The sequence below is a fragment of the Centruroides vittatus genome, unplaced genomic scaffold, assembly GCF_030686945.1.
Source record: "Centruroides vittatus isolate TY-2023 unplaced genomic scaffold, ASM3068694v2 contig_883, whole genome shotgun sequence".
Taxonomy (NCBI): domain Eukaryota; kingdom Metazoa; phylum Arthropoda; class Arachnida; order Scorpiones; family Buthidae; genus Centruroides; species Centruroides vittatus.
This window is the reverse complement of record NW_027122575.1, coordinates 473716-500430: the sequence shown is the minus strand read 5'-3', so window position 1 is coordinate 500430 and position 26715 is coordinate 473716. Positions and strand designations below refer to the sequence as shown.

The 26715-nt window shown below is 32.3% G+C and overlaps 1 protein-coding gene across 1 annotated transcript; it reads right to left on the bottom strand.

The window, feature by feature from the left end:
- Positions 1-293: 293 nt before the first annotated feature.
- Positions 294-26715, bottom strand: LOC136983565 (extracellular tyrosine-protein kinase PKDCC-like). Its single transcript, XM_067280359.1, has 6 exons — positions 25856-26715; positions 21168-21299; positions 9353-9578; positions 8317-8556; positions 8054-8230; positions 294-643 (listed from the first exon to the last, which is right to left on the bottom strand). The coding sequence occupies exons 1-6, from the start codon at positions 26141-26143 to the stop codon at positions 567-569; spliced, it is 1140 nt and encodes a 379-aa protein (XP_067136460.1). The 5' UTR covers positions 26144-26715; the 3' UTR covers positions 294-566.

The following is a 26715-nucleotide window of genomic DNA, read 5'->3' as shown; positions in this document are numbered from 1 at the left end:
CATTTTAAATTAAATAAATTAAAAATTGCAGCTTGACACTGTGACGACATCACAATAAATAATTGATCGTTTTCTGTATTACTGTATAAATTATGATAAAACTGTCATTTAAGAGTTTGCTTGCATAATCTATCATGCAAGAAACATTCTTTAAATCTTTTGTTTGTTTTTGTAAGTGCAAAAGTGTATTGATAAAATTAAATGAATTAACCTTAAACATTTTTCCATTAATTTTACTGTCACTAATTCTTCAAGTTAGTCATGTAATAAAGACCATCCCACTACAAACGATATTCGATGGAGCCCATGTTTATTGCATTAAATATAAATCTAATTTATGTACAGTATAGTGCTTCATCACTTTGAATCATTTGAAATCAGTTATTCAGTGTTTTTCATGAACATACACTATTTTAATTCAAAACTTTAATTACACATATAATAAATCATTATAAAAAAAATTATTATTATATGCAAATATTTTCCATAGGAAAAATTTTTCACTGGTGTTTTGGCACAGATTATGAATCTTAGTTGTCAAAGTTAAATTATATACAAAATAATATTTAGTTTTTAACAAATAAAGTTGTTATACTTTTTACAGGTGTTTTGTATCCATTTTTAAAATGAACAATTTTTCTTCCTGAAAAAAAATTAATACAAACTATTTACTTTCTTATTTATTCTGATTTTCTAATGAATTTTAATAAATATATTAATTAATTAATTAAACTATATATTTTTTTATTTTGCATATTCAACTATTAAATAATTATAAAAGTAAAAAATCAAATCTCTCTTTAAATGAATGTCATTATTTTTTTTTCAATTCTAGAATATTAACTTTATATTATATTGGTGGTATAAATGTGACATTCAACTGACACTAGTGTCTTGCTATCTTACCAAAGTCAAAGTTGGCTACAAAAACTGTTACATATGTGTGCTTCTGATACATTAGCCACACTAGTCAAAACAATTAGGGAAAGAAACATATTGTATAGAAAATTAGTTTACAACAACAAATTCTGAATGTCAGATGCTATTGTAATGTAAGATACAGTAATATGTGAAAAAATATACCTTTTAACCAATTGTTGTCATGTTTTTATTACTATTTCTTGATATACATTACAATGTGGATAAGGGGTTCTGAAATCCTATCTTTCATAGCATTGAAGAGGGAACGAAAGTATACATCTTTTTGAAATGCATATGTAACAGTAAATTAAGCAAATAAAGTCATCATCATGGAAACCTTTGGATATTAGAAATGCTGTTTTGAAATTCTCAAATTCACCTGAAAGCTTACGGAGAAAAGAAAGAAAGAATTTCAGCACCCCTTATCCACATTGAAAACTTATAGTATTTAGTGGTGTCTTATGTACACTGATTAACACTGATTACGCTAATTACTGATTACACTGATTATGTACACTGGCCAAAAAATTAGACACACCCCTTACTTGAAAGTTAATGTAGAGTGACATAACAATGCAGAGTTGCTTATATAAGATATGCTCAGCTTCAAATGATGTAATTATCATGGAAGTTAAGTCAAAATGGGTAAGACGAAAGATTTAAGTGACTTTGAACAAGGGATGATTGTCGGTTCAAGAAGTGGTGCCAGCATCTCTGAAACAACAACTCTTTTAGGATTTTCTTGCCCAACAGTATCTCAAGTGTTTAGAGAGTGGCATTTGAGAAAAAAAATCTTCAAGCGATAAGGACAATTCTGGTCAAAAAGGCTGGTGAATGAGAGAGGTGAAAGGCAATTAGCACGCAGAGTCTGCAGCAACAGAAGGGCAACAACATGACAATTTACAGCTGAATTCAACACAGATGCATCACAAAGCAGATCCCAACACACAATAAGATAAACTTTGCAAAGGATGGGCTTTAGCAGCAGGAGACCATCAAGAGTGCCTTTAATATGACAGAAAAATAGAAAAAAAGGCACTTGTTGTGAGTCCAGGAATGACGAAATTGATCACTTAAAGACTGGAAAAAAGTAGCCTGGTCCAATGAATCTCACTTCCTGCTGCATCATGCAGATGGCAGGATCAAAATATGATGCAAACAGCACGAATTCATGGACCTCTCCTACTAAATGACAACTCTTCAGGCTGATGGCGGTGGAATTATGGTGTGGGAAATGTTTTCCTGGAGTACACTGGGTCCCTTGATATTTGTGGACACATTTCTGAATAAAACAGCTTACCTCAACATCATTGTTGATCATGTATACTCATTTATGGATGTAATGTTCCCTGATGGAGATGACCACTTTCAGCAGGACAATGCACCTTGCCACCATGCTTTATCAGTCTCAAATTGGTTTGAGGAACATCAATCATGGTTTAACCTGCTTTCATGGCCAGCTCAGTCCCCTAACCTCAATCCTATGGAGCATTTATGGGACGAAGTCGAAAGATCAGTTCAAAGCTTGGAAACACCACCATCCAATCTGACCCAACTTAGAGCTGCCATTATGTTAGCATGGGCCAACATTCCTCAGCAACGGTATCAGCAACTTGTTGAGTCCATACAAAGAAGAATATCGGATGTGATCAGAGCTAAAGGTGGACCAACTTGTTATTAGATATTAGATAGTGTCTCTAATTTTTTGGCAACTCAGTGTATATACAGTGACATTGTTAGCCCAGCATTGTTGGGACTGATGCAATGCCAGGTTATCAAATATGCCGGCTTATCAGATGATGGAAGTTTTTCTGGTATTTTTCAATCCCCTGGACACAATTTTACACATCTTCGTATGTAAAACCATATAAATCTGTCTTTTATGATTGTTTAGCATGTCATTTCAATTTTTCCAGGCTATTCCTACCCTTGATTGGCTTGAAACAAGAACACACTACAGGTATCCCTTGATTAAAGCAATTAATTAATCCCTCAATGCATTAAATACAGTGATACCTTGGGCTCGACTGAACAATCGCAACCCACTAGAACAAATATTCAATTAATGACAAATATTTTTCTTTTAATTTTGTCATCAGTAAAAAAGTTGTGATAAAAATGTGTAACTAATTTTAAAATAAAATGAAATTTTAGATCTGCCTACCTTCCATCAGATAAATTATAGTCAATCCACTTTGTGTTCTGCATGCATTAAGTGAAAAAATAAAAAAACTATCATGTTGATGATACTAAGATTTGTTGCAAGTTCATGAGTTGTTATTTGTCAATTTTTAACAATTTCTCTTCATCAACATCTTTTGGGCAGCCCATGCATTTTGTATCCTTTAGTTCAAAATTTCAAAATCACATTTGACACATCCAACATTTAGGAGCATCTTCCCCATACACACAGAGTATTTTTTCTGTTTGTACAGTGTTATATCTGTAGCGCTTTGTGGCTATTTTTTTTGTCATTAATTTTTTTTGTATTTATTATTTCATTTGTGTCCTATCATCTCCCATTATTATACATGTCCACTTCCGTTTCCTTCATCTGTACTACCGGTTCTCAGCTGACAGGGTAGAAGGTATGGAGATTGGTCAAAGGGTTGGTCACATGGGACAGCGTAGTTTCTTCTGACGAGGGATACAAATACGATGAAGTCTATGTGACAAGCACTTTTTCAATTATCGAATTTGATTTTTTTTGGCTATTGGATGACGCAGTGGATAGCAAGAGCTCATCGGGGGCAACAGAGGTTGTTGTAACTAGGAAGTGTAAGCGACAGTCAACCTGAAAGGAAGGAGAAGTCAGGAAGGGCAACCATACTAGAAAACGGGAAATAACACCATTTAAGAATCCATCTGCATCCAAGTGAAATACGAATGAAGGAAGAAAGGAGCAACAAAAAGGAATGAACGACTAATTGGAGGGTTGTCAAAACCTATGATTTTTGTTGTTTGTATATTTTTTATTTTTCAATTTGCTTTTGCTTCTTCATGCTAGTATTTTATATTCTTGTTGGGTATATTTGCTTTTTTTCTTCACGTTATTATTTTGTATTCTTGTTGGTGATCGAAGGAGCCTATTGCAGTGGAGGAAGGACAGGAGAAGGTGCAAACGAAAACAAATCTTGTAATGGGTCTGAAATTGGTGTTGTATATGTGTAGCCTGTATTAAGTGTGTTTAGTATCGCAAATAAACTTTTGTTATTACACCACATGCCTTTACGCCAACTAATCATTCTTCCATGATCTTCTGTGGTTTTATTTATGTTTTTTTTTTTTTTTGTTTGTCCAACCCCACAGCCACCATGTGCTACGGGAGTTACTACATATCCTATACAAAACTTAAAAAACATATGTAATATGCCTGATATGCATTTTATCTGCAGACATTTCAATTTGATTTTATGCAAACAAAACTATAAGTTTTAAAATAAGCTTCTAAACAAAGAACACAATATCACATTACTGCTAATGTGTTAAATTTCGTAACTATTGTAATTAAACTAAATATCTATATCAGAAATCACTCTTGGCATGAAAATAGTAAATTTGCTAACACCTTATTTGCTGAGAAAAACATATCTATGTTAAGTAAAGATGGCTGTTAAAGCCATGTTAATTAAAACTTCTGCCATACATAAAAGATTTGTTGCAATTAATTTTTGCATGTTAAGCAAGGGATACTTATATTCTTACTTTGTGCTTTGTACATTTTTATTTCATATAAATACAGACATACGCTAATAATCAAAACACATAAACAATAATGTACTGTTGATGGTATTGACAAAGGCCATTAAATCTGGAACTGTCTTCCAAAAAATAATAATGTCATCGATGTACCTCCTGTCTTTCAATGTAATGATATAATCTACTGTCAGGGATAGGGGGTCCCAATGGGTAGCCCAATATTGGGAGACCTATGTGAGATGGTGGTCCGACAATTAGAGAGCAAAGTCCTCCCCCAGTTCCTCTCCAACATTCTTCTTTACAGGAGGTATATTGATGACATTATTATTTTTTGGAAGACCGTTCCAGATTTAACAGCCTTTGTCAATACCACCAATAACAATCCTTACAGTTGATCCTGGAAGTGGAGCAATCTAGCCCCTCAGAGGTGCACATCTTAGACATCAACTGTTAATGGGTTGGATATCCACATCTTAGTATTTTGCAAGCCAGGTTCAATGTCTTCTTACATCCCAGTGGGGTCATAATCCTCATCATTACAAGACTGCAACCTAAAAAGCATTAGTTAGGAGGACTTTCACCCACTCTTCTACCCCCAAGCTCTTGATGCTGAATTAGCACTAATAGAAGAGTTAGCCATTGCCCACGGTTACCCAAAAGTTGTACATCAGCTGATTGGTCTATACCACTGGTCCCACCCGAGATCCACACAGTGGGTCGACACATCAGTAACTAACCGAGCTGGGGAGGTGGAATGGGTCTATGTTACCTTTAACCCCTACTTAAGTTCATTGTATGCAAAAATTGCCAAGAGGCATGATGTTTGTATAGCATTCAGGAGGTGTCCGACTATTTTCAACATACTTCATAATAGAAAGGACCCTCCCAACCCTACTAGACTTCCTAGTGTATATAGTGCCCCTTCAGGGACACCAAATGCAATAGAGATCTTAAGTATATTGAGACCACTAAGTGTTCTATGAGAACCAGAATGCAAGAACATATCTCAGACATGCAACATGCTAAAACTTCCACAGCTCTCTCTACTTATATGGCCAATCTGGAAATTGTGACAGACTTCACATGAGCCAAACTCCTCCTCACTACATCCCACATGGACCACTTCAGATGGTTGGAAACTTTAGGAATCTTTAAAGCTAATTTTGCATCATCTTGTATAAATTTTAAAGAGAAAATGATCTTGTCGATAGCCTGGCAGGCTCTACTTGACATGACAGTATAGTCATTGGTTGAATCTTCGTTATGTCCAGGACAAGTAGTTATACAGCCTTAAATTTTTATACTCATAGTTCAAATTGTGGTTCAAATTTACACTTCTTTCAAAAAGCTTTTGAGTTCTGAACAACGTTCCATCTGGTAACCATTATAACACCTGAAAAAGAACTCAGAAGGAGTTAGGAAAACATTTGTCTTGAAAAAGTTTTTCGTTTTCTTCACACCAGTTATTGGTTCTGTGTTCATTATTATATATTTCCTGATGTGGTGTGTTGTAATGTAAACCTAACGTATTTATTTCATTTTGTGTTGTTTGAAACAAGAGAAAGATTAAAATATTACAGCTTTCACATACTGTTTCATTTTTTTGGTATATTTTCTAGCACAGAGGTCGGCAACCTGTGGCACACGGGACAATTTTCAGTGGCAATCTGATTGAATAGAAATGTAATAAAAATTAAATTTTAATTATTAATTTTTGAATTCCTTTATAATCAGATCAATTTTGATACTATATAAAATAAAACTGGTAGAATCATATTGGCACCCGAAATAATACTATAACTTAGGTTCAGCATAACACTGCTCAAAGGTTGCTGACCCATTCTAGCATAAGTAGCACAATACTGCCCTTCAATAAGTAGCATAATACTTTATAACATAACAACTCCTTTTAGTCACTGTTTTTTTTTGCCCTTCAACTTCCTTTGATACATAAATTTGCTTTGATTTAAAAAGTGCTTTCATTTGTTCTACAGGTATTTCTTCTTGGATATCTACATCACTAGTGTTCAATATCCACCAGTGGACACATGCTCAAGTAAGCAAAAATTGTCTATGGAACCTTGTGCCCATCTATGAACATTTCCAACAATATACTTTTTCCCACAAACACATAACAAACATTAAAATAATGAGAGAAAAATACATTAGTCATGATTGAAAACAAGAAAAAACTTTGATTCCAGGTTCACATGCATGATGTTTTATTGTGTGGTGCTCAACATGTTAAATAATAGACATGAGAATGCTGATTTAGATCTGCGAGTATGGGTGTGGCTCTTAACATCAATTGATTAACATAAAAATCCCAGACACACAGAAATTTAATTTGAACATTATAATTAATCTATCTTAGCATTTTTATTTTTGTATAATATTGTTATGTTGTTAATATTTTATTATGTTACTGTTTTATTATATTATTATAATTAAAGTACAGTAGAGTGTCGATAAGTGGAACGTCGGTAAGTGGAATGGCCGGAAAGTGGAACGATTTTCAGTCGGACTGTGTCGTGCTGAATCGAATGTTTTTGATACTAAATTTACTTCTAAAGTATAATTTTCATGTTTTTTATATTCTTTAATATATTTATTTTGTTTGTACAAAATGCAGAAATAATTTTTAACGATACGATAGCCTCGATGATTATTATAAAAATTTTCATTAGGCTTAAAATCGATGAAAATTCAACACGAAGCGACACGCAACGAAGAAAAATTTGAACATCGAACAGGTTAATGTATTTTTTTGTACAAAGTTGGAAACTGGAACAAATCATTAACTGGAAGGACCTCAGTCCCCAATTGGTTCCACTTATCGACGCTCTACTGTATTTTGATTTTTAAACAAAAATTTCAAAGTGAAACAAAATCTATATTCAAATCTGTTACAAATTATTCAAATATATTAATAGCGAGGTTGAGGCTAAAGTTTTAAACGCAAAAACTTATGTTGGACGTTCAGCGCCGCTTTCCTGTAAGCTTAGAAGTTTGGCAATGGTGTTTGGAAAGTCAGTGGAATCATGCTCGACATTCCAAACGCCATTGTCAAACTTCTAGGCTTACAGGAAAGCGGCGCTGAACGTCCGACGTACACGTTTTTGCATTTAAAACTTTGGTCTCAACCTCGTTAATATGTTCTAAGTTCAAACTTGTTTATCACTAAGTGTTTGATTTAAAGATGAGATATGAAATATCTGAGAAAATTCATCAAAATAAATACATTTGACTTCTTGAACTGTATAGCAATATTTTTATTTAACTGAAAGATGGAGTTGACTGATTTAAGGAAAATATTTGTATGTTTAAATGGCATTACCAAATATATCATTGTAATAAAAAATAAATAATATTTGGGATGGCTATGAAATTTATTAAATATCAATAAATATAAATTTATTCTTAGGATACATACCACTCCAAGTTGTGTCATTTGTTAAAACAAATGCTTTACATTCTGGATCTCCAGAACATATTTTTGCTGCTTCTTCAGTATCAAATACAGAAAGAGTGCAACCATGTCCAGACAATGTTAGTTGGCAATGATAATCAAATAATCCTGGTAAATCACTATCATTATAAATCCTGTAATCTAATTTGACATTATTGATAATAAAAAATATATTAATATATAATCATTAATATGTTAATATATGTACTGTACATTTTTATACTTACTTTTTAAAGCATTTTTTTCTGATAAAGTATTTCTGTAAAAACCATTAATAAAAAGATATACTACTTCTTCAGTTTTTTGTAGAAGTTTCTCTGAATCCCAAGAACCTTTACTGTAAGCATCTACAATTTTATCAACAAATGGTTGTAACTTTCCAGGAACACCATGTGGAAGAATAAAACTCATGAAATGCCTTCCAGCATGTATTATATTTTGTTTCTCATTGAGACCAGAGCAAATACCTGTAATATATTTATTTTACATTACTTAAAAATTTACTTTAAGTATTTAATTATATATTTCAATTAGTTCCAAAGTTTATTTAAGGTGATATTATTTTATGCATTTGAATATATGAAAATTGATAAACAAATTTCATGTATTGTACATTTTTATGAACAAAATAAATTTAAGCTTTCCACAATCAGAATATAATTGTAAAAAATTTAACTCCTAGATATCATTAATTAATGATGTATTGTTTCAAAAAATTTGAACAAAGGTTATATGCTACCAATATAAATAAAATAAAAGATTAATCTCAAAATCATATGCCTCAAATTCTGAGATAACATAGTATTATTGGTAGTCACAGGTAGTTAAAATACCTGTATGTGAGTATAGTGCATTATTTATAAAATATTCTGATTAAACGTTTAGTAATATTAATAAACTAGCAGGTAAGAATGGCATTTTCTGGGAGAAAAATAAGTACAAACATTCAGATTATTATATTATTTCATATTTATCTTAAATTAATCTAAAATTTATATCATGTCTGTTCAAATTTCTGTAAAAGCTATAAGCTAAGATTTAAACTGCATATTTGAAATCTTTTAACATACTTTTTAAAAAATTGTAATTCAAAATATCACTGTTTTAAGATGACATTTTGAAATCTTAAAATTACTTGCTTATGGTTAAAAATTTTTCAAGTAAACAACTTTAATGCCAAAGGGTAGTGTAGTTTATTCTTATTCTAAGTTTGGTTTTGTTAATGAGTGCATATTTATATACATATGTTCAAATTTAGCTTACCTTTTTGACATGGTACAGACAATGTTAAATTTTGTTGAGGAAAATAACTTGTGCAATTTTTCTTTGATGAACATTTTGGATCTCCAATAATTATGTCATCTACATCAGATAATTTGAGTTTTCCTCTCACTAAAACAAACTGTTGTCGTCTAAAATCTGACATGAGCAAAGAGCCTAAAGAAGAATGAGCAAGATGATATAATAGGTGTGCCATGCCCAAAGAAACCTAAAAAAAATTAATGAATGTAAAATTATTGTTTTTATAATTATTTATATTTAAACTTATTACATTTTAAGACATACAATTATTAAGTAAACAAATACAAAAGTTAGAAATGATGTAAGAATTTTTCAGAATAATTAAGAACATTACAATTGAATCATATCTTTTAATTACACTAATCTTTTAAAACAAAATTCTTCATAAATAAAGAAATCAATAAAAAAGTTTAATATTCTTAAAATAATTTATTTCTGGTTAGTTATTACATTAAAACAAATTTTAACTTAATATAAAGATAACATAATTTTGTTACGAGTAAGCATAAAATTGCTTTAGAGAATGAATCACACAGGAACTCGACTAAGATAGAAACACAGGCTTTTATTGGTTTCTGAAGATATGCATTTCGGACATCATGTCCCTCCATCAGTCCTCTTTTAAATTCTACAGTAATCTGATTACAATATAAATTTGGTTAAAACATTATAAAAAAAATTTATAAAGTTACAATGAACATAAAATTACCTTGATAACAGAAATTACATGTAAGCTATAGAAAATTGTGACAAATAAATCAAACTCAACTTTCACATGTAAATAATTTAAAAAATAACAACAACCTAGCCATTGTACCTTCAGACAAAATGAAACAAATATTTATAATGAACCTAGAAAAATATAAATAAGTAAAATCAAATTTAATTGAGGCAGAGCGTTAGAGAAACCTCTTTTATGTGGCTTACAGAATTGTGTTCGTTCTCAAAATCTATTTGATCAATTTTGATTAAACTTTGCCATTTTCCATTAATTGCAATGAGTAATCCAAAAATATAATGAAAAATGGGAAACCAGGACTTCATTTTTGATACATATAGCACAAAACCAACACCAGCACTAGAAAAGAATTTACTAACATTTTTGTCTATATAAAAATAGACATTATCAGGTAAAAACGATATCTGTCAAGCACTTAAAGAGGGAATTGCTATTAACTTCAAGGAAATGAACACACTGTCTACAGCATAGCACACCCTTTTTGAACTAGATTCTGCCGATACAAATTCACATTAAAGATAACTTAAATTATATTTGTTATTATGTCATAATAATTAATGTGAAATTAACTGATTATTTATTCATTTATCATTCAAATAATATACATATTTTAAAATTATATCCCAAACATAACATAAATTTTAAACGCAATGTATTCTAATTACGTAGTCAATTGGAACATGTAAAAAAGCGTTCAATTTTTGTTTTAGCCGTTTTGTTCTATCGTTTTTACCTAAAGATGTCTATTTTTATATAGACAAAAATGTTAGTAAATTCTTTTCATAGTACTGGTGTTGGTTTCGTGCTCTGTGTTTATATAATTCCAGTTTTGGAAAGATTCGTTTTTGATATATAAGAGCATTTCATAAGCGCACAAGTCCCAAGGCTGCTAGCATATCTTCTATATGGCTTAGGGAATTGAGTTCATTCTCAAAATTTGATGGGCTGATTTTAATAAAACTTTGCCATTTTCTATTGATTGTGATGAAGAATCTAGAAATGTAATAAATCTAAATGTAGAAAATAGGGGTCCATGATTTCATTTTCAATATAAAGTGGAGTCAAAGTGACAATGTTCATGCTCCTTGAGTATGCCTAATGGAATTTAGGGGCCAAACAAAAAAACATCATTGCATTCACCTAACAGTAAACAGACACAAAAAACAAACAGAACACAAGAACAAAGCAATTGGCATTGATTGCCTTAGTTTTGGCTTTATTTAACATAACATATGGGATCTGCCAAGAAGGAATACCTCTTGGTAGGTCTTTCATGGAAAAATGGCCCTATTTAGTTGTTACTAACGTGAATAAAACTCTGAATACTCCATGTAGCCAACCCATTTGCTAGGCGTGTACTCACAACCAACTACCAGTGTTCAGTGGTTTTATCAACTTAGCCACTGGTGAGTATTGGCATCCATTGCTTTGTTCTTGGGTCGCCTCTCCACATTGGTAAGTGCAAGGATAGGCAAAGATTCCCTCTCCTGGACCAGCAGGTGCAAAGATGCCTCTTTCATGGTGGCAAGTGCAAAGTTTGCCTGTCCACAACCATCAGATACAAGGATCACCTTTTCTATCTCTAACAAGTGCAAGGATCACTTCTTTCTTTTCTGCTTCATCTCAATTCTATCATGATATGACAAAGTCATGTGATATCCTAGTTCTATCAGACAAGTATCATAAATTGGAAAAACCCTACTTTAGAAATTTGTGATAATTTAGAAAAAAAATTAGTCAAAAAATTAAAAAGCACCAACAAAATTAACATAAATGAACACAATGGTATTCTAGATTACAATTTAAGAATACCCAAGCTCAATATCTGTGTCAAAATCCATAAAACCATTGAAGCATACAGACCATTAGTAGGTATAAAATATTACATATTATACAATTTAGAAAAATTTCTTAAAAGTAAATTAAACCAATTTAATAGTTCTTCTAATAGTATTATAAACACCGACCAATTCATTAATAACCTTAAAAAACATACCATGATTAATAATGATAAAATGTTCAGCCTGGATATCAAAAACATGAACTCATCAACACACACAAAATTTATAATTAATACACTTAAAAATTTAGATTGTAGCAACTGGATAATTCAGTTAGTAGAATTTGTTTTAGTTAATAATTATATGTAATAAATCCAAACAAAGACATCTGAGATGTAAAAAAATTTCACCAAATAAAAACTTATGATAATTTAGACAACAGTCAGAATTTTTTTTAGTTTTCCTTTGGTAAAGATAAGCTTGGTGCTTGGAAGCAAAATGTAGAAAATAATAATACAGGTAAAAATCTCGTGGATACCACTTTGAAGCACCAAGTTTATCTATACCAAAGAAAAACTCCTAAAAAAATTTTGATTACCATCTAAATTGTTGTAAGTTTTTACTTGAAGCAATATTTTTTCAATTGTATCAATTGTTTTTTGTTTAATAATTGTATTTTTACATCAAGACATAAGACAATGATATACAATTCAGTGCTCAGCAAGTGCGGAGTTGTCAATATTCATTTCAGTCGTCGCCGACCAATGCTTTCAATACGCCATTCAGAAAAATCCTTATAAGAAGTTTCAATTGGCATATATTTTAGCTTTTGTTATTCTGAGTAACATTTTGAATAAAATTCATTTGTTTCAATGCAATTTTATGTTTATAAGCATAAAATTAAGCCATAAAACTGAATTAGCTCTATGCGAAACCCTAATGAACTTTGACCTATCGACCCAGAAGTTTGGCAAGCATCTCACTGATAATGAGAAAGGCATAAGTTTAAAATTTGAGCTTTCTAGACCCAGTAGTTTCTTCTCTATGAGTGTCTGCAGTGGCAGATGAAGATAAAGAAGAAAACACAGCTTTTTTGGAAATTTTTGCACTTTTCAATTGTTTATATTTCAGCAACTGCTTTATACAAAATCTTGAAATTTTGCACAGTACCTAAGTAAACAATTTTCTTTCAAATGAGATATTCAGAATTACTTCAAGTGTTTGGGGGCAGAGAAATCAACCTCAAAAAATTGGCAACTCTGATTCCTGTAGAATATCGAGGGCTGTTGCGGAAAGTTGCGCGGCCTCTGCCTATATGCGGCGCTGCAATCAATGTTAATTTTGGTGGGAATGATTTCAGACATCTTTGTCCTAAAGTATACAATACCAATAGTTCCGCGTTGATTGTGTTGTAAAGTTTTTGCCCACGACGCGCTTAGGCAGATAGTCAGTGTGCAAGTGCTTTGTCAAGAATGGGAAGATTTGGGAAGGAAAGAAGAGAGAACTCGGTGGGCGGATCATAAAATTTACCTGACGAAAACCAGGGTTGGACCCCCATCTGCGAAATCAAAGCTGACATGGAATAGAAGTTTTGGGAGAGGCTGCTCCTGTTGTAGCACACCACTGTGAAAAAATGGACAGCCCCTTTTTTATAATGTCGTGGCAGAGAGAGAGTGTGGCAAGCATGACCGCTCGCAGCGGACGGCTGTCAACTTGCTGTCACTGAAGAAATATTCGACAAAGTTCATGATTTTGTTAGCAGATCGCCGTTTGAAAACGCGTTTGAGATAAGCTGAGACAAACAGGCATCTCTGCCGACCGAGGTGCCACCACAATCTATACAAACCGAAAATTTGGGCTTATGAACGAGAGGTGCTCAGCAAGGTTGTTGCCGCATCTGCTGACCGCCGAGCGCAATTGGTGTTCGCACTTTGATGTCAAAGGAGTGTTTGGACTTCTACGACGAAAAATCCGCAGGGATTTCTTTGGCATTGGTTTGTTTGACTAACTGATGAAATGTGGCTCCATGTACTACACTCCTGAAACAAAAGAACAGTCAAAGCAGTGTGGAAACACCACCACAGTTGGCCACCACCAAAGCAAGGCAAAGACAGTTCCATCAGCGGGGAAAGTGATAGCTTCGCGTTTTTTGGGATGCTAAAGGCATCATCTTTATTGACTATCTAGAAAGAGGAAAGACATCAATGCTGTCTATTACTGTGAACTTTTGGAAAAACTGAAGAAAGAAATCGAAGAAAAGAGGCAACACTTGAAGAGAAAAAGGGTTCCGTTCCACACGATAATGCACCTGCATATTCCGGCAGAATCTCCGAACAAAAGATAAATGAACTTCGCTTCCAATTAGTTCCACATCCACCGTACTCACCCGATTTGGCCCCCAGTGACTTCCACCTTTTTCCAAACCTAAAAAATTCTTGGCTGGAAAGAGATCCCACTCAAATGACGAAGTCATCTCTGAAGTGAATGAGAATTTTGCACACTTTGACAAATCGACCTATTGTGATGGCATAAAAAAGATATGTTGATGACTGTGTTTCCTAATCTATATATATAAAAACGAATGTATCTGTCTGTCTGTTACTATGTTGTGTGTGTTTCCGACCTTCATGCATTACACATCATTTATCCGATTGCCATGAAACTTCGGAAAGTTGTTTAATACACATCCCATGAAGGTTTCTGGCATATGTGAAGACCACCATTTCCCCCCTTTCAAATATATATTTATATATGGATTAAGGCTTTTATGTCCAACAGATGGCACTAACTTCCGATGACCTAAGTTTGCTTTTCTGTGAGGCATTATGCTTTTCTGTGAGAATGGACTAAAGCAGATCATTTTCTATCTATCTATATAAATAAAATATAACATTTGTTTGTTCCTACCGATTTCTTTGAAATTTTGACACAATGTTGCATTCGAATATGCACATGTTTTTATATAGTATACATGTCGAAATTCCCCTACTGGGGGAGATGGACGGGATTAAGGCTTACCATTGAAGTACTCGGCTTCTATTATACTATTTTACATGCGGTTTTTTGCATTTTAATAGGTAACGTCAACAGAATATACACTAAAAAGGGATTTTTTGATATTCCCCAGCGGGGAGAGGGACAGGATTAAGGCTTACTGTGAAGAACGCGACTTCTACGTGGTACAATCCAAAAATTTGGGGAATGCAGTAATCTACGACAACAAAAGCATGTATTTGAAGTTATAGCGTATGAAATGGATTCTACTAAACCAGTTCTACGTATTCAGGTCTGTTTCGCCCATGTCACTTGATTTCTTCCGGAGCGTTGCTGTTTTCTTCCAAAGATAGTTACCTTTGTTCTGCGACATAATAAAAACAAAGTTTCAAGAACAGCGCTGCAACATTAAATTTTGTCAGCGTTTAGGTAAAACACCTACGGAGACTTTAAAATTGCTAAGAAAGGTGTATGGTGATTCTACCATGGCAAAATCGAAGGTGTACGAATGGCATTGGCATTTTAAAGAGGGTCGAGAATCCATCGCAGATGACGAATGCTCTGGCCGACCTTCGACTTCACGAAACACAGAAAATGTTGAGTTGGTCTCTCAATGTATTCGCAAAGATCGTCACCTAACCCTTGAAAAAATCGCTGAGGCTACTCACTTATCAAAAACTAGTTGCCAGTGTATTTTAACGAAAGATCTTAACATGCAGAAAGTGTCTCAGCACATTGTCCCTCGGCTTTTGACTTCTGAACAAAAGGAAGAACAAATGAGAATATCAGGTGATTTAATCAACAAAGCCGACGAGGATCCAGCTTTTTTGAACCAGATAATAACAGGTGATGAAACGTGGTGTTATTTATTAGATATCCAATCAAAACGTCCTTCTTCAACATGGAAATCACTCTCCTCACCGCGATCGAAGAAATTCTGGCAGGATCGAAGCAAAGGGAAAGTCATGATGGAGGTATTTTTTGATTCTCAAGGAATTCTTCATTCAGAATTTATTCCCGAAGGCAGAACAGTAAACAAGGAGCATTATCTAAACATTTTACGTTGTTCGAGGGAATCCATTCATCGTAAACGGTCGCAGATCTGGCAAAGTGGAGACTGGTACCTTCTGCATGACAACGCACCTGCACATCGGTCCCAAATGGTCACACAGTTTCTCGCCAAAACTCAAATTAATGTGCTTCCATACCCCGCCTATTCACCAGACTAAACCCCGTGTGATTTTTATTTGTTTCCATCAATGAAAAAGCGCATTTGCAGGGACGCCGTTTTGTGTCATCAGATGAGGTGAGAGCAGCATCGCAGGAGGCCTTACGGGAGGTTTCAAAAAATGGCTTCCAGCAGTGCTTCCAGAAATTATACGAGCGCTGGCAAAAGTGTATCGTCGCCCAAGGTGATTACTTTGAAGGTGGTTGTGCATCGGCAATATAAACTTTTTAAGGTAAGGAATTTTACGCCAATTCCCCAAACTTTTGGATCATACTACGTATTTATACTATTTTAGATGCGTTTTTGATTGCGTTTTAATAGGGTTCATCAAGAGAATGTACACTAAGAAGGGATTTTTTGAAATTCCCCCCATGGGGGAAGTGTTATACATTTATAATAGATACATTTTGAGCCACAACAACGCATGGCCAGGTCAGCTAGTATATAATAAAAATTTAACTATGAGATAGTCCACAAATAATTTAGATAATGCTAAGAATATTGAAAATAACACAGACTTTGAAATTAAATTAGAAAACAATGGCATTCGAAATTTTTTAGACATAACAATCAATTCCATACTTCACTAACATTCAGCAAATACGTAAAACCATGTGACGTTTGCAAAGTCATCAACTATTATTCTAATGCACCCATGTATATCAAAATGAATATCTTTAATATGTCTATTAACAAAATTAAATTACACACTACTGATATATAAAAACTCAAAAAGAAGAAGTAAAGCATATATACCATATTTTTCAATTGAACAATTATCCTAACAGAATAATTAATGGTTGGTTAAGGAAAAACACAAATCAACACACAATAACACAAACACAGAGTATATACAAAAAATTAGATTACATCCCCAATTTATTTCAAATATTCAAAAATCAATGACATCATATAAGCATAATTCTTGATTCAATATTAAACAGTAAAATTGAAAAATTAAAAAGTAGAGAAAATACCAAGGAAAAAACAGATATGTTAAACAATAACATAGTATACACTTTCACATGTAACTGCCAACTGACTTATCATTATGTAGGGTAAATAGGTAAAGCATTAAAAATTAGAATTAAATAACACACAAGAACAGTTAAATATAAGTATTCAAACTCCATAATCTCTACTCATTGTAATCATGCTAGTTGCAAGGTCTCACTGGACAGTATCAAAATTCTTAAAAACAAAAATACATTATTTAAAGATTTTTAGAATATATAGAAATTATAAAAATTAAAAATAACAGAATGAATTTGAACACTGGCACTGTCAACCACCTCTCTGAAAAGAGTCCATTTGAGATACAGTACAGAACCGAAAATCGGAATCAATTGGGGACTGGGGTTGTTCAGATTAGTGATTTGTTCCAATTACCAATTATGTACGAATAAATATATTAACCTGTCCGATGTTCAAATTTTTCTCTGTTGCATGTCGCTTCGTGTTGAATTTTTCTCCATTGCGTGTCGCTTTGCGTTGAATTTTCGTCGATTTTAAGCCTAACGAAAATTTTTATAATAATAATTGAGGCTATCGTATCGTTAAAAATTATTTCTGCATTTTGTACAAACAAAATAAATGTATTGAAGAATATAAAAACATGAAAATTATACTTTAGAAGTAAATTTAGTATCAAAAACGTTCGATTCAGCATCGACACAGTCCACTGAAAATCGTTCCGATTACCGGCGATTCCGATTACCAGGGTTCCGATTAACGAGGTCTCTACTGTACCTCTCTCCTCTCCTGACACCTCTCCAGTCTTTCTATATTATACTGTTGCATTCATCTAATGTTAAGATGTTAGTCATACAGGAATTGTTAAACCTTATTGTAACTTTTTAATATGTTTTGACCTTTTAATTTTACAATTTTAACTGAATTTTCTTATACTCCCTCATTTTATAATTTACAAGTATTTCTTACATTAATTTTTTATTTGTTTACTTGAATTATAATTTTAACAGATTTTATTTCCTCTTTTAGAATATGCAAGTCTCTTTATACAAACTTTTAATTTTTATTGTTTTAATAGAATTTTACCACAACTCCCTTTTTTAAAATATAGGTAGCCATTTTATTATTAATTTTTATTTAAAACCCTTTTTTCTTTTTTAAATTTTTTATTTATTTATTTTTTAATTTACATTTATTTAGGTATTTTATTATACATTTGATCCAGTTGTCACAATTTTCTATAGTATACATGTAATTTCTATCATCAAGGTAATTTTCTATGTTCATTGTAACTTTATAAATTTCTTTTTTCTTTTTTTTAATGTTTTAACCAAATTCATATTGTAACAAGATTATTGTAGAATTTAAGAAAAGACTGATGAAGAACATATTGTCCAAAATGCATATCCTCAGAAACCAATAAAAGCCTGTATTTTGTGTTCCTGTGTGATTTGTTCTCTAAGGCAATTTTATGCTTACTCATAGAACAAAAGGCAATCCAAAAATATAACTTGTTTAATAAACTTAATTTATAATAATTAAAATAAAACAAACAATTAATTTTTAATTAGTAGTTATTAAAATACATAATAATATATAAACTAATTAATTACATTATATATATATATATATTATTATATTATTCTGTATTAATTAATCATTTTACAGATAATCGCAATACAATAACAAAACATTAGAAAATAATCAATGAAATAAAATTAAATACCATAATCTTTCCTAAAAAATGAAGAAATGCATAAGAAATGGAAATAAGAATCAAATACTACATTCATGTTTTTGGAGTTATCAAATCTCTCTAAAACTAATGAGAAATACTAGTATAATACTAGTAATCTAAAATATTGATATAATTAGAAATTGTTTACTGATATATCTATCTATCACTATTTTAGACTTTAATCATATCCAAAATAATGAATCCAAGCCTTCATCTTTTTGTGTAAACTGTTGTTTTATTCTAATTATAATGAAGTTGTCCACAATTTGAATCTGAATCATCTTTTTTTCAACATACAAGAGTTTAAATTTTTTCCAACTTATTTGAGACAACTTAGAACTGGAATACTCCAATTGGAAAATTTTTCCAATTTATCTTACTGTATTACTATTGTTCAATGTATTTGCAATTAATTTTCAAACTATAAAAAATTCCATTTATAGATAAAATAAGATTTATCAAATAGCCTTTAATCCCCTTTCTATGATATACAGTATAAATATACTTTTTAATACATATATAGTAAATTATTTTTATGATAGGGTTATCACATATATGAAACTATTAATCTATCTATATATATATAAAAATGAATGTATGTCTGTGTGTTTGTCCTTCATGCATTACCACACCATTTATCTGATTGCCATGAAACTTCGGAAAGTTGTTTAATACACTCCCGCAAAGGTTTCTGGCATATGTGAAGACCACCATTTCCCCTCCTTTCAAAAATATATTTATATATGGACTAAGGCTTTTATGTCCAACAGATGGCGCTAACTTCCGACGACCTAAGTTTGCTTTTCTGTGAGAATGGACTAAAGTAGATCATTTTCTATCTATCTATATAAAAAAAATATAACGTTTGTTTGTTCCTACCGATTCCTTTGAAATTTTGACACCACGTTGCATTCAAATACGCACGTGTTTTTATATAATATACATGTCGAAATTCCCCCACTGGGGGGAGAGGGACAGGATTAAGGCTTACTGTGAAGAACTCGGCTTCTGTTTATACTATTTTACATGTGGTTTTTTGCATTTTTAATTGCGTTTTAATAGGTTACGTCAACAGAATATACACTAAAAAGGGATTTTTTGAAATTTCCCCACAGGGAAAGTGTTATACATTTATAATAGATACATTTTGAGCCACAACAACGCATGGCCGGGTCAGCTAATATCTTATATATTTCCTAAAACGTATCTTGGCCCTTGGTGTTAATGGCCCTCATCAGTTAGGTGAACATCTTTTAAATATAAGGCAAAAAAATTCCCAAAAAATTATTACACGTCTCACACATTTAGAACAATATCGTTAAAATCATGATAAAATTATAAAAACCATTAACCAGTAAAATGTTTAAATCGTATGCTTAGCTGTCAACAGCTTTATATTAATAATTGCACAGTGAATATTTTTACAATATATTGTATGACACAGCAAATTATCTAAAAAACCTATGGTTTCACAAATATTGCTGTCAGAGTTTTATGGCTTTATTACTTCTCATACTTCAATGAACCCGAATTCTAGATGATCATTTACAGCCTTGGTACAGTATGTTCACCTTTTCCCCATTTGAAATGGCATACTGAACTTTAATATTTTCATGAACATGTACATTACACCTCAGTACCACAATTATAATTACATCATGCACAAATCTTTTACCTACCATATCCTTGTCAATTATCACCATGCCAAATTTGCTTATACTGTACTTACTAGCATCTAGAAGTAATTGGGGCTCATTGAAGTATGAGAGGTAATATCAATATGAAAGCCATCTGTGTAAATTATATGTTGGAAGCTTAACATGGTAAGATCAAATATTGCATGAAATATTTCAATAGAAATATTGCTAATAAGCTATATTATGCTGGCCTTCAGCTGAGAGATTGTTATAGCCCAGGCATGTTGTTTTCTAAAATAATTTGCATAACATTAATCACTGTACTTGTTCTTGAAGCTAATTCTTGAATTAATATTTGTTCCCAGAAATCTATTCCCAATGGTGTGAATAGCATACAAGTTTCAATGACATACATCCATTAGAACCAGTGGTCTCTGAATAGGATCAGTTTAATTTTAATCAATCTATAGAAATCACATGGTATGCAATTTCTCCTAGAATCAGTTATTCTAAGCACACAAACATAGAAACCTACATATAGCATACTTAGATTATAGAAAAGCATTTAACATCTATCTCACGGTTATTACATACACTATAGAAAATACATCTTATATAGATTGATATCAATAATCAATACATCTTTAATAAACATTTTATAAAACACATTTTACACATGCAACTTACTCTTAAACGATCTTCCCAAGACATCTGTAATAAGCTTATAATATCAATTGGTTGTCCTAGTTCAGTAATGACTGATACAGAACTACTTTGAGCTCCATTATAATCTATTACAGGCACACAATATCCTAACATCTAAAAGAAAAAATTATTAATTACAACAATCAAAGACTAATTATTATTTATTGTAAAAATGTTAATAATTAACACGGTAGAATTTGCTTAATGTAATTGAAGTAAGAATTGTAAGCAATTTAAACTACTATAGTGTGTGCTAGTGGCAATTAAAATGATTAATGTTTAAACACTTCTAATACTGTTTGTTGTACTATCCTAGTTTGTTATATGTACTTAACTGTTAAAGCCCACATGATGCATCACATCATGTGGCATTCCTTTTGACAGCATGCAACCAACTACGTCAATTTACACAATATATGAAATATCGTGCATTTCAAGGAATCAAAATTCCTTAAAATGACTGATATTTCCATTTCATCAAAATGAAAAGTAAAAACATAAAAAAAGGGAAACTTTTTTAAAAACAGCAAAACAACAACTATTCAAACTTTCAAATTTAACAAAATTATTTTTCTAGAATAGTACATATAACTCAGAATATAAAAAAAACAACTCTCAAAAACTGGAACAGTTGATTAAAAATACTTCACGCCATTTATACTTATTCCAGCGCACAAAATTTAATGAATGCACAAAATAACACTTTCAACCACTTTAAGTGGCCTTCATCAGGCAAGAACCATTTTGTACATCGAACAAGATACAAAACATCTAAAAATGGAACATTCCATATGTGCAATGATGCACTTTACAAATTATAGTAAGACCCTGCTTAACGCAGGGGATGCGTTCCTAGATGACAGAGCACTAAACAAAACAGCGTTAAACGGGGTCATCTTAACATGTAAATAAGGGGATTCGTGAAACAGAACAGAGAATAGAAAAATTTATCAGTTTTTTTTTGTAACATTTATTGTTAAATACTTTTTATTACATTAATTATAGACTTATTTATTGCTAATATCGAAATTTATTCATAAAACATTCATGAAAATAAAAAAAAAAGTTTGAGTAACGAAGTTATGTTTGTGACAAGGAAAATTCTTCCTCATTTGACATCTTTTCTTTCTTTGTGAAGAAGTCATCTAATGTCGTTTGCCTTTTCCTGTTTCATTCAGCAAGCAGTTGTCAATAGCAAGACATCGCATCCATGACACTTCGTCTTGCCTTTGAACTTCTATCAAAATTGAAATCATTTTGTATAAACTGATCCATTATTTCCGTTATACTGGCTAAACTTTTTTTAGAAAATCCGTTGAAAGTTCCTTTTGTTCCTCATCTTCAGAAATGCTAATTTCGTCATCTTCATGCACCTGTTGTTCTACTAATTCTTTAAGATTGTCGCTGGAAACACTTTCTCCAGTTGTAACTTGCAATAATTCTTCAATATCCTGCACATTTATATTATCCAACTCTGTTTCATTAGCTAGCTTGACAATTTCATCAACATCAACAATGGATTCTCTTGTTTCAACATCCTTGCTTAGCTTTGGCCATACATACTCCTTTCAAACATTTCTCAGTCACCTCATTCCAGGAAAGATTGATGTTGTCTACAGCATCCATGATATTATAGTTTTTCCAAAAATCTCTAATGGATTGTTTATCTGCTCCATCTGTTTTATCAATCAGTTGTCGGAATGTCTGCCACAAATAATAAGCTTTAAAATTTGATATTATGCCTTGATCCCAACACTGCGTGCGATCTCGGGTAATTCCAATACTACTGCGGAATACCGAAACAACGTTAAGCAGGGTCTTACTGTATTTGATATGTAATCAGATGCTGTTTCCAAGAATTTTAAATGTTAACTGACTCAAATACAAAAACAGATATGTAGAATAAAGTATTATAAAATAAAACATAAATAATAAATTAAAAACAAAAATATTAATACTATTAAAATAAGTACCAATTATTAATGCAGGTTACAATCTTTGACATGAGACCAGATGATGTTTACAAAGTCTATGTTACGTTACTGGATACTTATTTTAATATTACGGTTAACGTTACCTATGGTAGCGAAGTTGGCAATGGGGAAATTTTTTCTACCCTACGTTCTAGACGGCGGCGAGAAATTTTTTTTTCTACCCTACATTCTAGACGGCGATGGGGAGATTATTTCCATCCTACGTTTGACATGGCTGCGTTTCCGGTCGCCATCACAAAAAACAAAAAAAAAAAAATAATAATAATAATAAATACAAATAAAAAAAATAGGATAACTTATTTTGTTACTAAGCTTTTTCCCTTCTACCTTCTAAGTCGTCTATGTGGTTAAATCCCTTCCATTCATCTGTGAATACTATGCTGCCGGAATTCACGTATTTCGATATTATCCAATTCAGAGTTATTTCAGATCTGTCATTAACCTGGCATATAAAACAAGTCTTGTCCTCCCAGCATATACCTCCAACAACCCATTTAGTATTTTTCATTTTTTGTCCTTTCTCATATTTACATTTACATATCACTGTTTCATCTATTTCCACCATTTTGCCAACACCTCCTATTTTAAACGATGTCAGATTATGTAAAGACACTAACATAACGAAACATATGTGGTTCGACCAGTGTATGCGTGCCTTTTTAGAAATACCCGAGGAAATTGCCGAATTACTCGTCGTGCACTCTAAACCAATATAGTGCCATACGAATGTCAAAATATTTGCCTATGACAAATTGCCACATTTCCCTTTGAATGTTCCTTCGAAAGCCGAACTATTCCGCCAGCATTTTCGGCAACACATCCCGCATGATTTCCGGTCACTGCGATAACTCAATTTGCATGTTTCTGGCAAACTTCCTCGGTGTGTTGGAGGCCCAGTTTTACGGCAAATTTCAGTCCGCCATCAATTCTTTCGTCTAATCCTAGTTCAGAAGACTCTGCTTCGATTAACTGGTAAAATCGTCACCCAGTACACTCTTTCCAAAATTTGTCCGATTCAATATCGCAATTCGACATGACTAACTTGTGGAATATCTTTCCAAAAAATGAAAAAATTGCTTAGCCAATTTTTCAATAAATAAATTCCAATCGCTTAAATTCAAAAGGAAAATTATTATTATTAATTACCTTATAATAGAAAAATTCCAAAAGTATCCAAACGCCAAAATAATCTTTTCGCGCCCTCTACGGATTTCATTACTTGATAAAATCCTTGTTTGAGATTATCGCGGAGACGCGAGATTATTGAATAATCTCGCATCTCCGTTTCGAGGTTATAGGAAACGCAGCCACGTCGGACGTAGGGTAGAAAAAATTTCCCCGTCGCCATCTAAAATGTAGGGAAAAAGAATTTCCCCATCGCCATCTATAATGTAGAGAATTTCCCCGTCGCCATATCTCGCTACCATAGGTAACATTAACCAATATTGCTAAAATTTTCATTTTTAATTTATTGTTTATGTTTTATTTTATAATACTTTATTCCACATATCTGTTTTTGTATTTGAGTCAGTTAATTACATTTTATACAAATCATAGATTTGTATGAAATGTAATTAATTCGGCTGTACTATAGATTACCACTTATGGAATTTCGAGACTTTGAGTATATATTTGAACTCAGGGGACTGAGATGAGTTCAAAGATACTCTACTTTTGGACCGAAGACCAAAAATAAGAAAGTTATAATATTTATGATTTCTTGCCTTTCACAGTGCATTCCACGCCATTTCAGATTTTTCCGCTGCATAGCGGTGACGGTCATTTCCAGGAGGGATAGGTTAGGTTTGTTGGACATGCCATGATAGTGATGCGTAGTACTAGCTGACCGCGAGCAATAGCGAGCATATAAGCGGCTGAGGAGCTGTAGGCCCTGAGGTCAAGGAGCGCGAGGGTCTGCAAAAAGGACTTAATTCCAACTGCAGACGATCAGTGTGCTTTTGGATCAACATCTGCCTCTGTTAAAGGTATATATGGCTGACTTGCTGGACTGCCTGTTAAACACGCGATAAGCTTAGCGAAGAGAGCAACGTACTCCCGATCATCACGCGATCACTGGAAAAAAGTATAACAACTTTCTTATTTTTCGTCTCCAGTCCAAAAGTAGGTTATCATTGAACTCATCTCGGTCCCCTCAGTTCAGAAATATACTCAAAGTTCCAAAATTCCATAGATGGTAATCTGTAGTATCCCCATTAATTCATTTGTTCACCCATTCAAACTCACTATGTTGTTTCTCTAACATGTGAGGCAGCAGCATGCGACAAGGCACGCGACCTTATAAAGCACCATGCAACACATCATGTGGGGCTTTAACAGATAAGTAGCATTTTGAATTTTAAAATTTCATTAATTTTTTCAAATCATTCAACAATTCAAGAAGCAAATTTTGGAAAGCCATATTTTCTGAAGGGTTGATATTGGACTGTGATTTCTTTTGATATTTTGCTCTCATAGTGATGGCCTATAACCCCAGCTAGATTCCAATGATGTCTGGCAGTGATAAAACGCATCACAACTTTTGTTCTTTGCACTGTTTTGGTCATATGGTCTCTGAAAAGAATTATATCTGACAGAACTACTATTTTTTCATTTAAATTAATTAAAATCTACTTATAATATATCAAAATTCTTAAGTTCAAAAAAAGTATTTTTTACCTCTATGACGTTTGGATGAATTAGTTTTTGTAACAAAAAGATCTCTCTCAAAATCTTAGCAGCAGCCAGTTGATAACAGTCTAAAAGACGCATATTTGAATCCCACTTCAAACATTCTCTCACGTCACGACCATAAACATTAACAGTCTTAATCGCAATGTCTTTATCATATAACTTTGCAGAATAAGAAACTTTAGTCCATCCAGTTGCAATATAAATATGTTCTTTGCTGTCTTCTAAGGACTTACAATCCATCATTTGTTTAGGTTTTGGTAATAATAAATTCATTAAATTTGTTTTATTTGATACGTTAATAAATAATTTCCAATCAGACTGTCCTTTGATAAAATACCTTTCTAAAGTTTGAAAAATATGGAGAATTATAATCTTTTTCTGGCCATTTGAATTTCTGTTCAAACATTAGATGAATTAAAATAATATTACTTAAAATGAACAGAAGAAAAGTAATTGCAATTAAACTGCAAAATTTCGACCAGGAAGTCACTTTGGAAGACTTCAATCCCATCTTATTATTAATATTTTTTCCTTCTTGATTTCCATTCCAGCATATGGTTTCCGATTGTCATCTTCTGTCCATTTTATTTCGGATTTTCCTTCTTGAGTTCAGAGGAAGTGTTTTTATTGTTGTCATGTTTAATTAATAAAACTCTCTTTTCACCAAACTTTATAATTGGTTACTTTGATTCAAAACAAAGATCGTTTAATAATGACGAATCCACCATCACTACATTTATTTTGGTTGATAAACTTTCCCCTCACAAGGATTTATCACGCTTTCCATCGCAAACAGAAATTTTAACATCGTGTTGCCAGAAATTATCGTAGCAAAAAATAATTAT